The sequence below is a fragment of the Xenopus laevis genome, chromosome 2L (genome assembly GCF_017654675.1).
Source record: "Xenopus laevis strain J_2021 chromosome 2L, Xenopus_laevis_v10.1, whole genome shotgun sequence".
NCBI classification, from domain to species: domain Eukaryota; kingdom Metazoa; phylum Chordata; class Amphibia; order Anura; family Pipidae; genus Xenopus; species Xenopus laevis.
In genome coordinates, this window is record NC_054373.1 from 36,041,844 (window position 1) to 36,062,094 (window position 20,251).

A 20,251-nucleotide genomic window follows, 5' to 3' on the forward strand; every position below is an offset into this window, starting at 1 on the left:
AAAAAAGAAAATTTGGATTTTATGTTTAATATGAAAAGGACTTTTATTATACAGCTTTTTATGTCTGGGTGACAGGTCCCCTTTAATTACTTTGTGGGGGGAAGTGTTACCATATTGACAATCCCCAGATATAATAGTGAATATGCTACTGAATCCAAAAAAATCAAAAGAAATATACGAATACTGGGTACGTCCCCTACATACCCAATTTATCACGCATAAGGATTATTTTTACCTCTGATGAAAGCCTGGGGCTGAACTGTGTTGGATTTTCGTTTATGTTTCGATTAAAACAGCTTTAGGATTGGAGTGCCCTTTGTGATTTTTTTTTTTTCTACAATAATGCTAAACACACAGCAAAAGGCTAGTTTTTGTTATACGCCAGTAAATGTAACAATCTGTAATTGTTTTGCTACATCTTCATATAAATGGTGGGTGACATTTGGAAAGCGGTTTTTAGTTGTAGATTGTCTGTGCAGGCAAGGAAGGAAGCAAAACGACGGCACTACAGACCTGGATTCTTTACAACACTGATTTCTATTGCAGATAAGTTATCCAAAGGAAAAAGGCATGCAGTGAATATAATGAAGCCCTCACTGGGGCAGCACAGAGCTCCTAATGCTTCCCCACCAGCAGAATTATGGTTTTCTAGGCAAATTCTAAATCCTTCTTGCTTTCCAAGGGCTCTGCACACGTCAATAAAAGCATGCAAAAATGCTGCCTCAGCTCTTCAAAAACAGTGAAAGTCAAGAATCCTACGAGAAAAGCAAATGGTAATAAGCCTGGGAAATATCCGCTTTCCTCGTCTTATTCCACCAAAAGAAAATTAATTGCTTTGCAGTAGAAACAGGATTATACAAAGGCAAAACACGCGTGCAAAACGAAACTTTTTATTTTTACTCCGTTCAGAGAATAAAAGGGTACCCCCTTCTTCGTACTAGAACTACATCGATTCATTCCAAGTCATTGAGGAAAGACCAAAAAAAAATTAAAAATAATAGAAAAGTAGTTGAAATGTAGGGGAAGCAGTAAAAAAAAAAAAAATGTACAGACGGCAAACTTCGCCAATTACACACTGTCAAGAAAAGGGGAGAGCAAGAAAGCAAAATATTAATTTAAATGAAAAATAAAGCAAAGCTTTGTAGTTGGCCAGATTTCCCCAGGGGGCAGAGAGTCAATGCTTATCAGAGCTCCTCAGAAGAGAGAATTTTGATTAATATCAGGGCCATCTGACTCAGTCTATTAAACCCCCGAAGGAAAGTCTTCAGATTGAAAAGATAGGTCTTTGATTAATAATTCTTCCATATTGTCATTCCAAGCGTTCGCAAACAGTATGGCACATCCATCCGGCTGCTGCAGGAACTTGCAGAGGAGGTTGGAAGCCCCAGGTCTTTTACAGGAAGACAGGGAGTCCCCAAACAATATAGGACTTATGGCACCTAGTGCTAAAATAACTGAAGTGCTCCTTAAACGTAATGGCATATTTATGTGCTAGCTTAGAAATACACTCAAAACAAAAATGAAGCAAACAAATGTCCAATGGGTGCCAAGTATTTTCATTACCTCATCTGCAGCTGGGATACGTACGGAATGAAACGTTAAGCAATGACAAAACGATCATCCCCATGGGTTTCTGCTGGGGGCCTTTTTTCTCATCTATAAGAGAGCAATGTCGAATGCTTTGTTGACGGGAGTTGTAAGGGAAGCGGAATGAAAAGAACGTATGCTTATATCTATTCCGGCTCAATTGGTGGAGCTGGACACTCTGGGGAGCAAGTGCTAATGGTTATATCAGTTTTGAAGATGATGCAGTTTAAGCTTCAGTGCTTTAGTATTGGGACATTTTATTTTTTGCTCCCGCATCTTTTAAGCGATTCATCAAAGGGTCTTTATGGCAAATCAGACACCTTGAGTTGCCATTTTCCTAATGTTCATAATTAGCCTCCTAGAGTATTCTTTGTGGTCAACAGGTTTCACATCCACGGCTGTGGCCTTTATACGAGATTCATCCTTTTAAACAAAAAAAATAGAAACCACTGGTTAGAAACTAAAAATAAAAGCAGTTTATGCCTTAAACAGTGTTTGCCATTGCTTTTCTGTTCAAATAGCCCTTGGAGGTTCAATCTTTGGCAAGGGCTCCCCTCTTGGCTCAGAAAAGGTCACAGACTTAAAAACACTCAATATTATACACTCAGCCACAGTTCCAAGCACATCAGTTTTTCACCACACTCACCCATAAAGGAACAGTTCAGTGTGACAAAACAAACTGGGTAAATCGATAGGCTGTGCAAAATAAAAAAAATATTTCTTAGCTAGTTCGTTTGCCAAAAATGTAATGTATAAAGGCTGGAGTGACTGGATGTCTCAGAGTTAGAGAGCTGAAAAGCAGGAAATGGTGTTCTGGCTTTTATCTGAGTTAGTCAGCGACTTAAAGAGGGGCTTATATGGTACATATCTGTTCAGTGAGTTTGTAATTGATCCTTAGCATTCAGCTCAGATTCAAAAGCAACAGTTATGACCCATGGACCCCATCAAGTCACTGATTGGTTGCAGCTTGCTAACCAATCAGTGGAAACCAAGAGAGCTGCAAAGCAGGAAGTAGTATTCTGGCTATTATGTTACACATCCAGTCACTCCAGCCTTTATATATTATATTTTTGGCTAACTACATTAGAAACTTTTTGTAATTTTATTTTGCACAGCTTGCCTACTTACCCAGTTATTTTTACACTGAACAATTCCTTTAAGTCTTTGAATATTGTTATCATCTCCTAAATTCCTGCGTGGATTAATTTGATGTTAAGTATCGATTAACCTAATGTGTTGAAACTTTAGGCAGCTCTACATTATGCATGCTGAATAAAAAAAAACAGCCTACCAACTTCTGACTCCTTAATGTTGTACAGTTTATGCATCCATTTTATGATTGTAATAAATATTCAAGGCCACTTTACATCCACATAAAATTCTGGAACTCCCAAACAGGAGTTAAATAAACAGAGAATGTCAGTAAATGACAAGGAAAGGCTTAATCACAAATTCCAAGTTGTTAGCCACCCTCCAGAGATTCACTGGTCAAGGGTAATATTCTACTAAGTAATGTGCAACCATCATATTCTCTGTTGCTTTGCTGAGCTGTACATGTGTGCGGCAGAGCAAAAGTACACTGTAAAAGTATTCTTACTAAATTTACCCTACTGCACAAGCACAATGTACCATCATTTGCCTGTTCTATGGTTAAACCCAAGCAAAGCCTCTTACAAGAGAACTAAATTCTAAAAATGAATATGGCTAGAAATGCCGTATTTTATATATTGGACCAGCCTAAAGGTTCAGCATCTGTATAGTAGTAATGATTCAGATCTTCAAAGTTGTCTCAGGAGTTTCCCCATCTTGGATTTTGGAGCAACTGCAACGCATACATGCCTGGGAGTAGCTGTTGAGAAGCTAAGCTTACGGGTTGTCGCAAAGAATAAAGCACAATATGAGGCTGGCCTGTCATAGAAGGCAACAAGGCAGATTATTAAATTCTGATGCTATTTGTGCTGTTTTTTTAGCTGCCATGTACCAATAATCTGATTTACTACTCAGACTTATAATTTGACATTTATATTAAATATATTCAGTACCTTGTGCTTCTTTCCCTAAGCTCAGTAAGTGACAGCAGCACAGAGCATGTGCAGTGAATCAGCAGAAAAGAAGATGGGGAGCTACTGGGACATCTTTGGAGGCACAGATCTTTACTGCTAAAGGGCTGTGTTTCTATTGGTCTGGTACAGAAGCCCAAAACGTACATTTCCACCCAACTTCTTTAGTTACGTTTTAGTTCTCCTTTAAAGGAGAATTCAACCCGTAGTTAATTTGTAAGTACTTCTGGTTTAATGCAACCAAAACCTACTTCCAAGGCTGTAATTCCAAAAAATAATAATAAAAGCATCTGTTTTGAGGCTACCGAGAACAAGTGGTTGGTAAACATGTTGCTTGCGAGCCACTGGTTGGGGATCAGTGTCTTAGAGCTTTCGGTTTACTTTTGAGCTCAAATGAGAATTCAACTGGTAGTTTAAAAAACCCCTCCCCCCCTACCTTGGGTAGACCCCGCTCCCGCCTCCCCCAGCCTAACTGCCCCCCCCACACACAAATGCCCCTAATTTTTTACTCACCCCTCCATGAAGATTCTGGCCTCATAGCAGCCATCTTCTTCTTCTCCGGTTATCTTCGTGTATTGACGGCATTTTAGGCGCATGAGCAGTTGGAGTAAATTTCTGGTCCCAAACAACTGCGCATGCGCCGAAAGTCACAGAAATTTTCGTCCCATGCACAGTGGTTTGGGACCGGAAATTTACTCCAATTACGCATGTGCCGGAACGTCCGAAAAAAGGCAGAAGAAAGAAGATAGCTGCCGTGAACTCCGAGGCCAGAATCTGCACGGAGGGGCGAGTAAAAAATTAGGGGCATTTGCCCGGATGGGGGGGGGGGTTGTCTAACCAGGGTAAACTATGGGTTGAATTCTCCTTTAAGTTCAAAAGTAAACCGAATGCTCTAAGACAGTGATCCCCAACCAGTGGCTCGCAAGCAACATGTTGACCAACCGCTTGGATGTTGCTCTCAGTGGCCTCAAAACAGGTTCTTTTTTTTTTTTTTGAATTCCAGCCTTGGAAGCAGGTTTTGGTTGCATTAAACCAGAAGTACTTACACATAAAACCACTTTTAGCCTGTCAGTCCATACAAGGGCTACCAAATAACCAATAACCTCAAAACCTTATTTGGTGCCCTCAGGGACTTTTTTCATGCTTGTGTTGCTGCCCAACTCTTTTTACATTTAAATGTGGCTCAAGAGTAAGAATGTGTGAACATTGCTGGAACGTTTGGCTATTAAAAGTAGACTAAAAAAAAAAAAAAAAAAAGTGTCCGTTAACCTTATAACAGCGGTAGAATATACTCACATTGTATGTCTCCAGCTTGACTCGAGCCCTGAACGTGTAAGAACGGAAGTTGGCATTCTGAAACACCTCATCATAGGCTTGTTCGTTCTGCAAGTTGAGCAGAGAAAGGTTTCAGAGTTGAAAAAGGACATATCAGTCGGTGGAAAGCTCCCTCAGTCTGGGAACTAATTGCACCTTTAAACTTGTCAAAACAGCTCAGCAGTCATCAGGGAAAAAAAAATAAAAAGTCCTTTCCTCTCTCCCTAGAAGGAATTTATTCAACAAAGAATGTTCTCGCTGTAAGTGTGGACACCCACAGACTACTTTTAAATGAAAAGCAGCAGAGAGCATTTTTTTTTTTTGCTGGAGAGATGAGTAAGAGCCGTTTGCTTTCAGATAAATAAAGACAAAACCTTCAAGATGTGCAAAAGGCTTGTTAGAATCACTTATAATCAATATCTTCCATAAACAGATATTTATGCTGTAAATCGGGCTCTTGTCCTTGCAAAGCAACACAAGGCATCTGTGTTTTTTTTACACAAAGATTGTTTATCACAAATATGGTGGAGCAGTGAATGTAACTTCCTAAATCCTTGCTTTCTTTCCCAACACAACTGCCTTTTAATCTGCATCTATTTACATAAGGAGAAAGGTGACAAAAATAAAACGCCATCTGCATTCATCTTTTCACATTTCAATGGCTGATGCCGCAAAATTTTAAATTCTAATAGGCGATTAAGAAAAATAGAAAATCATGATGCATTAGACTCCTGTTCCCGTTACAATCAGAGTGGAGTACCTTCTCTAAAGAAGGCGAATGTGAACACAGAAATGTTTGAGTGTTCCTAGTACACTGCGCATCAGAGAAGACTCAAAATCCACCCTTGTTCAAGTATGGGATCCCTTATCCAGAAAGATCTGAATAACAGGAAGACAATCTCCAATAGACTCCATTGAGCAAATAATTCTACCTTTTAAAAAATTATTTACTTTTTCTCTAGAATAATAATTAGGGATGCACCGAATCAGGATTAGGTTCGGGATTCGGCCTTTTTCAGCAGAATTCGACTGACAATATTCAACTGAATGCAGTTTTAGTGGAAATGCTCCATGAGGAAACTTCGGGTGACTATGGAAAATGCATCGCCGCGTGTGCATTAGCGCAGGCGACTTCTCATTGTAGTTCGGGGAGATTGTCGCTCAGAAGACGAGGCGATTAGTCGAAATCTCCCCGAATCTCCTTGTGTAAACTAACCGAAAAAGCTGCCGTGTTTTTTTTTAGGGGGATGAGTTGTCCTTTCAAAAAAAGGAGCCGTTTGGTAGAACAGCCCTTTAAACAACTGCAGAGTTTAACATGCAACTGATAAAAACTGGATTTTAATACATCCATGGACAAAATCATGATTCTCTTTCCTCCCATGTTGAGCAGTGTCTTCCCTGTGGTTATAAAGCTAATAAAAAGCAGGTATCCTGCAACGCTTCTACAGGTGTAATGAAAGGCAACACTCTGCTTTATCCTTTAATTCCTCTCTCACGGTTGCCCTGCGGTAAATATTATATAGGGTTTATTACCAAGCCTTCATTTTGTGCAAGTGGCGAACTGCATTCAAAAAAATACAACCCAGTCTTAGACATCTATTAGGCTCGAGCACCTCTTTGCCATTTAGGGATAAACCTGCACAAATATTCACCCATTCAATAGAGTATATACTTCAGAGCGGGAACATAGGAAATCATACCATTTGCAAAGCTCAGTCTGCACTAAACAAATATATAGCTATGATTTTCTTACGTGCTTCTGCAACTTACTTTTTCCTTAAGTTCTCCAAGATAAGTAGCATTCTGGCCCAGAATACTCTCAGCAGATTCTTGGAAGCAGGTAATCCACTGATTCTCCCCAAAGTCAGCAATGTTAGCCTGCAAAATAGAACCATACAGAGAAAATCAGCTCTAAGAAAGAATCCTGCCAGCTGACGTATTTTTAAGGGTTGGAATAAAGCACTGATGGCAGCTTAAAGGGAGAGCTTGTTATAAGGAGCTCTTCAATTTACAGAATTCAAAGGCAGTTGGCAGAGTATTTTTAGTGTTTTTTGGAGTATAAAGTATATACTATGAATTAGGAGAAAAGAAAAGAAGGTTTCTAATGAGGGCATCTTCAGAGGCAGAATGAATGTGGTACCCCTGAGCTGATATGAACCCAAAGTGCAGCATGTTTAAATAAATCCCTTAGTTGAGCTTTAGTTCTCCTTTGTAAGGATAATTAAATAATTTGAAAATTAGGCAACGTTTGTCACAGAGCTAAGCCTGCAAAAGAGATTTGTTTTGAAACGGAGGCACTGGCATAATCGAAGCATTGCGAAATTGAAGAACTGTCCACATCAGGTTAATAGAAAGGCACACTTGTGTCCTACTGCTGATGAAAGATTTGAGTAAGGCAGAGAAAATGAGATTTGAGGTTAAAAAAAAAATTAAAAAATTTCAGCCTGCTATTTTTTTTTTATATATTCCACAAGAATCAACTCGCATTTTAGATTATTAGGGATTTGAACAGGCATTAAACAGCTTGATTGTAAGCTGGCCCAGCTGCTGAGGGATGATGTCTAGAACGAGCCTGTGAGAAGAAAGAATCGCTCTACCAGTAGGTCAGGGCCAATGAGCACTTGCACGAAACTGGTGATGCCGCATGTAGGGAACTGGCAGCCTTTCACAGGAACTAGAATTATCTTCCCACTCCAACATATAAATTCATTTCAGACAAGCACAAACAGGTTCAGCTTCTGAAGCAGGAGCCACTGTTGCAGCCGGATCAGCACCTGGCTCCTGCGGGAAGGCTTACTATAGGCCTGGCCTTTATTGCCCTCTCAAAACTGCAACTTATTTTTCATAATGTTTAGTTTCTCAATGCATCAAAGCCATGTATGCGTCTGGTTAACGAGAGTACTTCTTATAACCAGATATTGCAACAACAAAATAAAATTCAGTTTATAAAATAAAAACTAAATTGCTGGAAATAGGACAGCCTCTGTGCCTTTGATAATCTTGCAACACAAACACAATATGGACTGCTGTACTAATAAGAGTGGATTCACTTTTGTGGTCTTTCCACAAGTACAAAGACTTCTCAGAGGAAGAACTTGGCAGGAGATTTGAGCTGTAGAATTTTTTTATTTGGATCAATGACAAGAGTAAGAGAGAAACATTTAAACTACATTATACAGCAGTTGCTATGTTCTACAATTGTTTTATTGCATTAAAATTCAAGCTGTAATTATACAACCCAGTAAACACCATAAAGTAAAGATTTCAAATGAGGCCACCTATTTACTAGTGACGATAAAACTTAATAAAAACAAGCGGGCAGTACAGAGGACTAATATATGTACTATATTAAAAATACTAGTCATTTGGGGTTCGCTAGTGGCCTGGTACTTCACCAGTTTATAAGGAGTAGGGTGCAGAAAGGCAAAGGAAAGAGAAACAGGTGAAGGGAGTATGCAAGGAGAAATGAGAGATTAAAGCAACATGGTAGTGCAAGTGGCACAGTAAATGAATGCATTCCAAGAGAGAGCAATTGTACAACTGCTCAGATGGAGGGAGACTCCATTTGCTTAGAATAGTCATGGACCCAATATACGTTACACTGAAACAGCTCAGCAGTGTCATCCCGAGCAGTGAATCCTTACACTACACTCGAACACTTTGCAAAAACATCTATATTGCTTTAAAGGCATAATCTAACATGTCTACTCCTTGCCTTTAACAAACAATTTGTTACATCGTACATCTACATGCCCAATGCATAGGTCTACATTTCCTTTAAAATTTAGTTTAGTCATTCATTGATTTCTTAGAAGGGGCTATAAAAGCACCTCTATACTTACTGAAAGGATGAGACGATATTTGAAGTTTGGAAATTCTTTGTTACATTTTTCACAGCGGAAAAGGCCATTCTGTTGATCTATCACCTTTTTGTTACAGTCTTGTGAGGGGCAGGCCTGATAGAGACAGTTTTCCTTCCGAAGATACACGATTGTAGCAACGCTGGTGAAATAATCTGCCTGAAATAGTGAAAGAGTAGAATTTGCTGAATCTGTGATCACTTGTCTTGGAGATAGTCCTGATGCAATACTACTGTACAAAACACATAAAATCAGAAATAACTTGCTTTTAATAAACTAGTTTATTCCCCAGTCCCTGCATCCTATGCAGAAAGCTGGGCTGTATTAACTTAAAGGGATACTGTCATGGGAAAAAACTTTTTTTTTTTCAAAATTAATCAGTTAATAGTGCTGCTCCAGCAGAATTCTGCACTTAAATCCATTTCTCAAAAGAGCAAACAGATTTTTTTATATTCAATTTTGAAATCTGACATGGGGCTAGACATATTGTCAATTTTCCCAGCTGCCCCTGGTCATGTGACTTGTGCCTGCACTTTAGGAGAGAAATGCTTTCTGGCAGGCTGCTGTTTTTCCTTCTCAATGTAACTGAATGTGTCTCAGTGGGACATGGGATTTTACTATTGAGTGCTGTTCTTAGATCTACCAGGCAGCTGTTATCTTGTGTTAGGGAGCTGCTATCTGGTTACCTTCCCATTGTTCTTTTGTTTGGCTGCTGGGGGGAAAAAGGGAGGAGGTGATATCACTCCAACTTGCAGTACAGCAGTAAAGAGTGATTGAAGATTATCAGAGCACAAGTCACATGACTTGGGGCAGCTGGGAAATTGACAATATGTCTAGCCCCATGTCAGATTTCAAAATTGAATATAAAAAAAATCTGTTTGCTCTTTTGAGAAATGGATTTCAGTGCAGAATTCTTCTGGAGCAGCACTATTAACGGATTCATTTTGAAATTCTTTTTTTTTCCCATGACAGTATCCCTTTAAATAAACTAGAACAGCAGCCCATTTCTCAGAATGGTGTCTACCATGCAAAACTAAATGGATTTCATGCCCTCCCTAGCACTAGAGAAGAAAATATGATGCCACTGTGCTCAGTTGTTAAACTATTTGTAAAAAGAGGGATTTTAATCGTATGTGAGTTGTAAACTCTGGGTGCTTTTACAACAAATAGGAATATACAAGGTTGAAATTGATAAGTCGCGTGTTTTTTTTTTTCAACCTTACTTACTATGTATGTCACAAATAGGCATTGCAACTTAAAATAAAAAAAAAAAAAAAAAACTTTACCTGAATAAGTCTCCTTATTTAAGAAAAGACCTTGCAATTTGCCACAGGCTAATTTTTGTGCAGTTAGAAAGGTAGAGGTCACTGTTGTCACCAAGTGCATATATTTTTTGCTTGCACTAGCAGAGGCACACGATGCTGCTGAGTCTTATTTAATCTCAGGTAATTCAGTGGAATCAGCCATGATTGCTTAGAGAAATTAACCTCAGCCGAAAATAACAAAACCGTGACCTCTACTGGACATCTTTCATGAAACGAGAGAGCTATCCAATTTGCTTTACAAAAGAATAACTTGTGAGCAAAGCATCTCTCGGGCATAAGAATTTTAGACTGTTTTCTAAGTGGCATTAGAGCATCCACTCAAGTAAAATACTAAAATACTGTTCTTTTATGAAACAAGTAGCTGGGCTGCGGCAAAATTGAGGCAAGACCCGTATCAAAGTCACAAATAAAAGTTAAGCATTAAATTAGTATTTGATTATAATTGTTTTACTAGGGCCATATGTAGTGGATCTTAAGGTAAACATACATGGATAGATCCGCTCGTTTGGCGATGTCGCCAAACGAGCGGATCTCCCTCCGATATGCCCACCTTGAGGTGGGCAATATCGGGCTGATCCGATCGTGGGCCCTAGGGCCCAACGATCGGATCCTAGCGTTCGCAAATGGGCGGTCGGATCGAGGGACCGCATCAACGAACAGATGCGGCCGCGATCCGACGGGATTTTTAACCCCATCCGATCGAGATCTGGTCGACTTTCGGCCAGATCTCGATCGGGGAAGCCCGTCGGGGGCCCCCATACACGGGCCAATAAGCTGCCGACTCGGTCTGTCAGCAGCTTTTATCGGCCCGTGTATAGCCACATTTAGCCTGCAAAGAAACACAGGCAGAAAATCCACTCCTCTGCTCTCACCCGAATACATTGCCTCGGCTCCGGTGCAGGCAGAGAAACGATTTAGGCGCAAAATCTTGCGTTTCAGCAGCAGATTCCACTGCATCTGTCTGCACCCAAGCCAAGGAAATGTATTTGGGTACAGGCACATCGAATAGTAGAGGAGCGGATACCCGGATCTTCTCAGGCAGAGATCCACTACCTTCCTTAGCTACATCCATCATGTTTTTTTTCTCTTCAGCAACTACTTATATCTGGTGGAATGTCCATAATCTAACCCCAGCACCAGTGTAACCAGCTGTATATCCAGTGCTGTATAGGAGGGAGACAAGTGAATATACCAACTTCATAGTGCTCTTTTAAAAGCTGTAGAATATTCAGAGAATTTTGACATCTGCATTCAAAGTACTTACTGCCTGTATGTGATATAAACATGGCAATTTTTAGAGACAATATCTGGCATACTTATTATAGCTCTATTTTCTGACAAAAGCATCAGAAACGTTAATGTGCCATTAGCCTGAACTATATGTTTTAATCAGTCAGTGCAACCTTTAAGTAGTGGATTCTTCTGTAGATTTGGTGCCGAATGGTTAGAATACTATCTACAATAGATTTACTTTAATAATTATACTAATTGTAGGGCAGCATAAAGAAACGGTTGCCTGTTTACAGTATATGAAGCCTTGGTTTGAACATCAATACTCACATCCAGGTAGCTCTCATCTTCAATTTCTTCACAATTTCAAAACATATTTGTGAGCCCAAAGTAACATTGCTGCAGTTGAACAAGCATGCTTTGAACTCATGGTTTTACATAATGAACGTTGCAAAATACGCACCCGGCATTGTTTCAAGGAAACTTTTTTCCATGTTAAAGATAATGCGTTGCTATAGAGCGTCAATATGTTGCACCTATATAATAATAATGTTTGCAAAGTTGAAACACTTCCCATAATTGTTATTTAGGAAACTGGAACTAAATGGAGCAGTGCAGAGTAAAAAGTCCAATCCAAGAATTGATGTGCAACAACATTTGGAAGGCAGGTTCAATATTCCACCGTTTAAATTAGAAAGCTACTGCTAGTAACTGCTAACATCATTTGTATTGTTTATTCATAATTAAGTATACAGTAGTGCCACATAGATGTGATCACAAGGGCTTACAATCTAGCAATTGGTTTGTTGCAAAACATTGCAGCACCACAAACTGGTGTAATTTTTCAAATCCAAATACTTGCTATGAAATAAACATGGGCACCCCTGCCTTAGACAATAACATTTTTACCTTTTCACCATGGCCAAGGTTTTCATTTTTCACTTCTAACAAAGACTTCCAATTAGTGTTTCCACCTCCCGTTCCACCACCGCGAGATTCAGAGATTGATGTTCCTTCTACCACTTGCCCCTCCGAGTCAAACCTTGGGAGGAGAAACAAATGTTTCCATTAAGTCCTGCCGCTACTAAAATAAACCTAGGTCTAATTTGAGGACATCAGCTGGTAAAGACACTTTAAAATAAGAGAATGTTACAGAAAGATTTTCAACAAATGTTAATTTTTGGAAATACATTTTTTTTTAAACAATGGCTCCCAATTAAAATCACTGACACAAGTCAGCCAAGTGTGAACCACTACCAATAAATGAAATGTTTTACTTCAAACCGTAGGTCAGTAAACACCGCCTGTTGATAAGCTGCTTGAACAGACGCAAAACTTTGCAACTGTTTTTAGGCTTGGTCCAGATAATGTATTACATTAAGGATTCTCCTCAGCCAGAAAGATATATTACATACAATATAATACACAAAAGCCATGAATATCTTGTAATTTATATCCTTATAAACGGTGAGTAGTGATGTCATCAGTTATAAACGGTGAGTAGTGATGTCATCAGTTATAAACGGTGAGTAGTGATGTAATTTCTGTCACATGAGTCACTAAAATTTGTGTATTATAATTAATAAAGTACCCCCAGTTGTAAAATATGAGGATATTATAAGTTACCTCGGAGTTCCAGGACCTGTATAAAAACACTCGGCCTTCGGCCTCGTGTTTTTATATGGTCATGAAACTCCTCGGTAACTTATAATATCCTTATATTTTACAAGAGGGGGTACTTTATTCACTATATAATACTATATGTAAATATGGACAATGAGAAAACACTAGAAATGCAGGTGATCGCAAGTCAAACATTTAGATTTAGATGCTCCATTTATCTGCCATTTTGTTTTGCTTTAACACAGAAGTTGCAGCTGTAATAGGTAATCATAAAACATCTAGTATTTTTAAAGGTACAAACCTGTTGGAGAACTGCAGGTCAACTAAATGTATTTGTGTAATTAAATAAGTGGGATTTACCTTAACCTTTGTTTTATTTCAGATAGAAATGCGTCAGATATAAATGAGAGACTGTATGAAAGAGTTTACAGTTGGTTAGGTTATTATTCTTTGAAAGCTCATCACACGTAAAAATGTCTTACTGCAGTTGATGGATGAATGCTATGTATGAGGTATTTAGCATAGATGCAGTGCCCACCAGCGTGCAGATAAAAGAACTGCAGTAGAAGATGACAAAACTGGACAGTGCCTGGATTTAAATCATTAAGTAGGCCACAACGAACAAAAGGTTTGTTTTCTAAAAAGAAGCCCTACCATGCACGGAGTTTGAATGCTTCAGGAATATCAGGATTGATCATTACGGTGCTAGACGACAAGACTGAAAGTGATCGCCCTCCGAAATCTGAAAGCCTTGCTCCTTTGATTGCAACAACAGGCTGTCGGGAGCCATCAAATTTATCGGCCTATTATGAAATATGAAAAATTATCAGTTAAGAGCAAGAAAGTGGTTATACAGACAATCTGGGCTGAGAATCAAAAACACTCATATTCCCACAGACGCATAACATTTAAGCCTTTTGTTATGCGCAGAAAACAACACCACATTTAAGTATGTGCTGCCCAGACACTTGACAGTTTAAACTATGAATAGAAATGACTCATGGGTGTCAGAAGATGTATCCCCCCAAAAAAATCACTACCATCCCAGATTGATACCAAACCATATAAAATGTAGCCCTTTTGCAAATCAGCTTTTACATTGCTAATATTATGAATGGTTAACTAGACAGAATGAATGGCAAAAGCAAATGTATCTTGTAAACCTGCTCAGAAGATACTGTGGGTTGGGTATATATCCCTTTTAAAGGAGTGTGTTACCTTTAAGTTTACATTTAGTATGTTAGCTAATGCTAAGCAACTTTTCAATTGGTCTTCATTATATATTTTTTTTAGTAGTTTTTCTAATTAATTTTTCTTCTGACTCTTTCCAGCTTTCAATTGCGGGCCACTGTCCCAAGCTAAAGAACAAATTATTGGTAAAGCTACACATTTATTGTTATAGCTTTTTATTATTCATCGTTCTATTACAGTCCACGCCTATTCATATTCTAATATCTTATTCAAATCAATGCATGGTTGTTAGGGTATCATGGACCCTAGCAACTAGATTGGTGAAATTGCAAACAGGAGAGCTGCTGAATAAAAACCTAAATAACTTAAAAGCCTGAAATAATAATAATAAAATGAAAACCAGTTGCAAATTCCCACAAAATATCAATCGCTAAACAGGGCAGGATTTGTGGAGAGGCTACCAAGGCCCGGGCCTAGGGCAGCAGGACTTTAGGGGCAGCATGCTGCCCAACCACACTCACATTGGTTCCGACTGGGGATGCACAGGAGATATGACAGTTTTATAAAACTCTTGTGCACCAATCACCAATTATTCCGGTGCCGATGATGAGAATTTTACTGAATAAAAGGGAGGGGACTGGGGCGACGAATGGCAGCGGGCCTAGGGGTGCCCACTATGTAAATCCAGCACTGTCTCTACATCATACTAGAAGTTAATTTGAAGGTGAACAACCCCTTTAATGCCTCGGTTTTTTGATTGGGGAATGTTTAAAAGAGGGAGGAATAGTCCATTAATCTTTGTTCTGTGACATTTTCTTCACATTATCAACCCATGCCTTACATTTGCAGTTACAGCAAACCAATGATGCTACTGTAATTAACAGTTAAACTCCAGTGTAATTGCAGAAACTTACATCTTCACCCCACAGAGTTGTTGAGACCACTTTGCCAGATGAATCCATTAGATGGATGCTCCTCTTAGAAACTTCTCTGTTGTTGGATTTTATTGTGACCTTGGTTACCTCTTCAACATTCTTACAAACGCCTATGATATCTTTAGGTAAATGTACAAAGGTTAGAATGCGAAAGCAACAGACATTGAAGAGTAGAATCCCAAAAGAGTAATTCATCAATGCTCACCTAAAACGGTATCTTTATTCTTGCTTTCTAATTCGCCAATAGATACAAATTCAAACTGCACCATTGGGACATCAGCAGAGTCGTCACAGGGAATAACAGACGTCTCGCTGTTGAAAGTCATCTCATAGTCGTTCTTCACAGAGGTGTACTGCTTGTTGGCAATTTTTAGTGTGCCTTTGGAGAAGTAATACACCTAGGCAGATGGAGAATGCAAGGTCATAATAAAGCAGCAGGTACTCGGAGTCAAAGTCTTTTGCTTCTTAAAACATTGGAACGGGGGAAAAAACTAAGAAAATTACCTTGTTGACTTCAATAATGGAAAAGAACTTGTCAGCTTGCTCATTGAAAGCTGTAGCTCGGATCTCACCCTGTAGAAAAATAAAGGCGGCAATGCACTGACCTATATTACAATGTCAGACAACAAGGATTTACTACATTACAGCTTAACCTTATGTTTTCAGACGGCAAAGAAGAGAGAATTCCAGACAATACACTGCTGCCAGGTCGGTTCAGTGCAAGTCTCATTAACACTTGGCACATGAAGAAAACTATAGTCTGGTGTTTTTCCTATTAGCTGGTATAACAGAATGACCATGTAACGTCTATTTACACACACTTGTGGCCTATGCATGAAGATATTCTATCTGGTTAATGACAATGCAGATGATTTACTAATTAGCTTAAGACAGCAGCACGTGATGTGTGGGCTACGAAATAGTGATTACCAAATTGATGCCAAAGATGTCACCACTTGCATTCGCTGCCCAGGCTCCGACATGACTCATCCACCCCCTCTTTACCCAGGGCAAGAAGAGCTAATTATTTGATAACAGATTTTTGCTCTTGCATCAGAGAAACAACATCTGCACAGAAAAACATTTTAGTCACTGCGTTCTTTTGCAAGTGACCAAGAATAGAAGGAATGACGAATCCTGCCCAACTCAAATCATTTAGGAGGTCAGAAGGGCAAAAACAAAAGCTAGCAGTCCGCCTTTGTAGCTGGGGAACATTTGCAGGCAGCTTTGGAAATTAGGGAAGGAGCTGTCCTTGCCAATGCCTGAGAATATGCCTATCTCTGCAGTAGAACAAATTCTAGTGTGACTACGACAGTTAAAAATTATGTAGCATAATTTGATAACAAGGGTTTAAAGACAAAGGAAAGCTACAGAGACAGTTTATAGCCAATAGATTAGCCACAATAGTGCACGCTAAAACACTTTATTCTGTAGAATGCATTACCAACCATAACAGAGTAAACAGCTCTAAAAGCTCTCTGTTTGTTTAGGATTGCAGCTGCCATATTAGCTTGGTGTAACATCACTTACTGCCCGAGTCTCTCCCTGCTCACTCATAGCTCTGGACTTAGATTACAACAGGGAGGGGAAAAAACTGAGCATGCTCAAGCCCTAACCCTGGAGGTTTAAGCTGAAAACAGGAAGTCTGATTCAGAAGCCCTTGTGTACACAATAAAAGGAAAGAAATGCAGTGTTTCTTTTGACAGAGGACACTTTACTTGTGTAATTTATATAGACCTTTCTGATAAAGCTTAGTTTTAACCTTTCCTTCTCCTTTAAATAAACTTGTGCCACTTGGGGCACTGAAGATATAGCAATCCTGAGTACTGAGTGGCCCATTAATTGGCAGAGGGCTATGGACAACACTGGGGGTTTTCAAGAAACCCTACCAACTATATTAGTAAGAGAAAGGCTGAACTGAATTAGAGACAGGTGTGTGTATGAAACAGAGGTTAAATGTAGTAACGAGGTTCCACACAAACCATTGCAGACATGCGCTGCTTGATTGCAGCACAAACAAGATAGCACTGTATATTTATCTGTGGGGTGGTATAATGTGAGAACTGCTCTGAGTCTGTATAATAACAATTCAAATAAAGGTTTTTAGCTACATTACCAAATGGTGCTTTCTATTAAAGGAGAAATAAACAGTACAGGTATAGGACCCATTATACAGAAAGCTCCGAATTACGGAAAGCAAGTCTCCCACAGACTATTATAATCAAATAATCCCAGTTTTAGAAAATTATTTTCTTTTTCTCTGTAATAATAAAATCATCCAAACCAAGATATAATTAATCCTTATTGGAAGCAAAACCAGCCTATTGGGATTATTAAATGTTTAAAGTATTTTCCAATAGGTATGAAGATGAAAATTACGGAACGATTCGTTATCCGGAAAACCCCAGGTCCCATACCTGTCCTAACATTCTTATATTGTGATTTTACGAATTATTTTTACCAGTCCCCAAAACAAAAAGTATTTCTGCAGAGGATTTTCTTTAGTTTCATTTTTTTTTTTTTTTAAATTATGATTAAGTATGTTTGATTACCACTAAAATAATCACTGGAAAACAGATTGCTGCTAATAACCTTTCAAAGTCTGCATCTGAAATGGCAACTACAATATGGAAAATGTTAAATCACTTTAGCAATCCATATCCCGTGTGAGAGGAAAGAATCAAATTAGCACGGGGTGCTTACACTCTCATCCACCATCTCAATTGAAAATAGCTTCCCTTCCCCTCGGGAGTTGCTCCACGTGCGGATCTGACCTTTATTGGTAACTCTAGCACGAACCGTCCACCTTGGAAAGATAGAAAAAGTGTTTACCAGCAGCAAAATGACTGTGCTTAATCATGCTTTAGACCCTTTTTATTTGCACTTTTTGTTTCAGAAAAGCGGAAAGCCTGCTCAGGAAGTGACTTGCTGGCAAGGTACTGTCAATACAGAGCGTTAAGCACTTTCCAAACAGAGGCAGTAAGTGTGTTGTACCACAGGAAGCTTTTACAAACTCTAGCACAGCCAACAAATCAAATCAATTGCTAGCAGTATGCAAAAGATCCCTATTATGCCCAAGCATCATGCAGTCTCCTTGGAAAGAAAATTCAATACCTCAGACAAGGTTTACACGGATACAACCACTGTGGAAATGGTCTAATATGCAGATAATACCTCCTATTTTAATGTTTATGCTGGGAAAGCAATGGTCGGGTGGGTCATGTGTTCCTAACTACAAAAAATATGCGCTAATGAACAGAGAACAAGGATAAGAATCAATACGAAACTTTCATTGCCGAAAAAAAAAAAAAAAAATGATTTGATAAAAGAAAAAGCAGAAACAGTAAGAAATGGATTTTCTAAACTCACTTCAATGCCAAGACTACATTGTTGGAAAATGTTTAATGTGGACACGTTAATGAGTGCAAGCGCACAAGAGTGATGTTTCATTGTTTGAATGGTTCATAGGATGAAAGGGAACTCTGGGTAATAACTCCAATATTTCAATATCTAACAATCAGTGCAACGGTTAATTATTTTCAATGACAGTTTTGTGTAAATGTATATGCACCTTAAAGGGGACCCATCACCCCAAAAAATTATTCAAAATCCTATTTTATCACATTAGTCAAGCAAAATTAACTTTAATTACACTGTATAAATTATTTGAATCTTGTTTACTTCAGTCTGGGATTTCAAAATTATAGCAAGCAGGCAGCAGACATTTTGTGGACACTATTATTAAGTCAAGCCTTGTATCATCTCAGAATCTTGTTTGAGCACCAGAATGGGGGAACCGATGTCCATCTCCTGCCCTGGCTACACAAACGATGAAGAGAATGGGGGAATGTGGGGAGAGCAGTGACATCTAGGAAGTGCTGAATGGAAAGTTAAAGTAATTGTCTGCCCCGCCTCTATGCCTAGGAGGAGCAGGTAATATTTGATTGACAGTTGAGATTTTTAAATGAGCTTACAACAGCTATGAATGCTTTAATAAAAAATAGAAATTGGATTTCATGTTTAATTTGAAAAGGACTTATTATACAGATGTTTGTGTCTGGATGACAGGTCCACTTTAAAGGAACTTACACAGGCTGTACTCGACTTCATAGAGCATAAAACAGGAACAACAGAAATTCAAAACAATGTGAAAAAGGACACATTATTACCATATTTTGCATGTTAAAATATTCCGTTTATGTAATTAAAAGTTAAATCCATGTGGAGAATGGCACTTACTTGGACTGGTAAGGATTGAGACTTGCAATGGGCACTACCTTGGACTGAGATCCCCCAGGTGTGTTCAATAAACTTCCCCCTCCAAACAATTTAGACGTTCCTCTGTTCATTGAAGGAGGAGGAGCTGTGGTAAGAAAAAGATCCATGGCAAACTCTTAAGGATGATTACAAAGTAAAACAGCATACTTAAAGATGCAGAACTATTAGACACACATAATAAGAGTGCACTGGTTAACCCTCCAGTCAGAAACCGCATAAGCTTTTAAGTCTCCATAATACATTGAAGTAAAAATAACTAAAGAACCCACAAGACCCAAGAGGAATCATGCAGAAAAAATAAAGAGCTATCCAGGGGCCTAGCAGAGGAAGATTAGATAGCATACTCACAAACACAGTAAGGCTGTCTGCAATGCAGATAATTATAGGATATTTACGGAATTCAGAGTAGAAAGGGCCACTGTAAATCTCTGGTCGTTTAACCACAAGGCTTCCACAGCCTCAGGCAAGTAGCATCCACACTTAAATGGATAGCCCCACAATAAAAATGTTTTCCTTATGTAGAGTTCCTATACAACCACATACATATATGCAGCCTTTATTGCTTTTTAAGGGCAATTTGGAGAAATATTCCACTGTTCCTAGCTATAAAAGGTATACAGCTATACTATTTTCTGAAGTGCTTCTGACCCAAGATTGTTCTGGATAAGAGGGCATTTCTGTAAATTGAATCATCAAAGATCAAGTCTACTAAAAAATGTAAACAATAAAACAAAAAAGCAATAGGTTATATTTCCCATCAACACTGATGTATGCAAATTAGTAACTATACTATTAGTTCTACTTCATGGCCTTTCGGTATTTTAAAGCTCTGGTTTCCAGATAATGGA

General features: G+C 38.8%; 1 protein-coding gene across 2 annotated transcripts in view; it reads right to left on the bottom strand.

Moving 5' to 3' along the window:
• Nucleotides 1-874: 874 nt before the first annotated feature.
• rpa1.L (replication protein A1 L homeolog) overlaps nucleotides 875-20,251 on the bottom strand; it is a 36,763-nt gene continuing 17,386 nt past the window's right edge. The window contains exons 7-17 of one of the 2 annotated variants that reach the window (XR_005965216.1): nucleotides 19,365-19,488; nucleotides 17,829-17,931; nucleotides 15,630-15,698; nucleotides 15,331-15,523; nucleotides 15,105-15,244; nucleotides 13,654-13,802; nucleotides 12,286-12,418; nucleotides 8,804-8,980; nucleotides 6,728-6,839; nucleotides 4,944-5,030; nucleotides 875-2,010 (exon numbers count right to left, since the gene is read on the bottom strand). Coding sequence is in view for 1 of the 2 variants with exons in the window: in NM_001088116.1 (NP_001081585.1) it covers nucleotides 1,900-2,010; nucleotides 4,944-5,030; nucleotides 6,732-6,839; nucleotides 8,804-8,980; nucleotides 12,286-12,418; nucleotides 13,654-13,802; nucleotides 15,105-15,244; nucleotides 15,331-15,523; nucleotides 15,630-15,698; nucleotides 17,829-17,931; nucleotides 19,365-19,488 (1,394 nt within the window). In the remaining variant the exon portion in view is untranslated. 2 annotated transcript variants of the gene reach the window in all.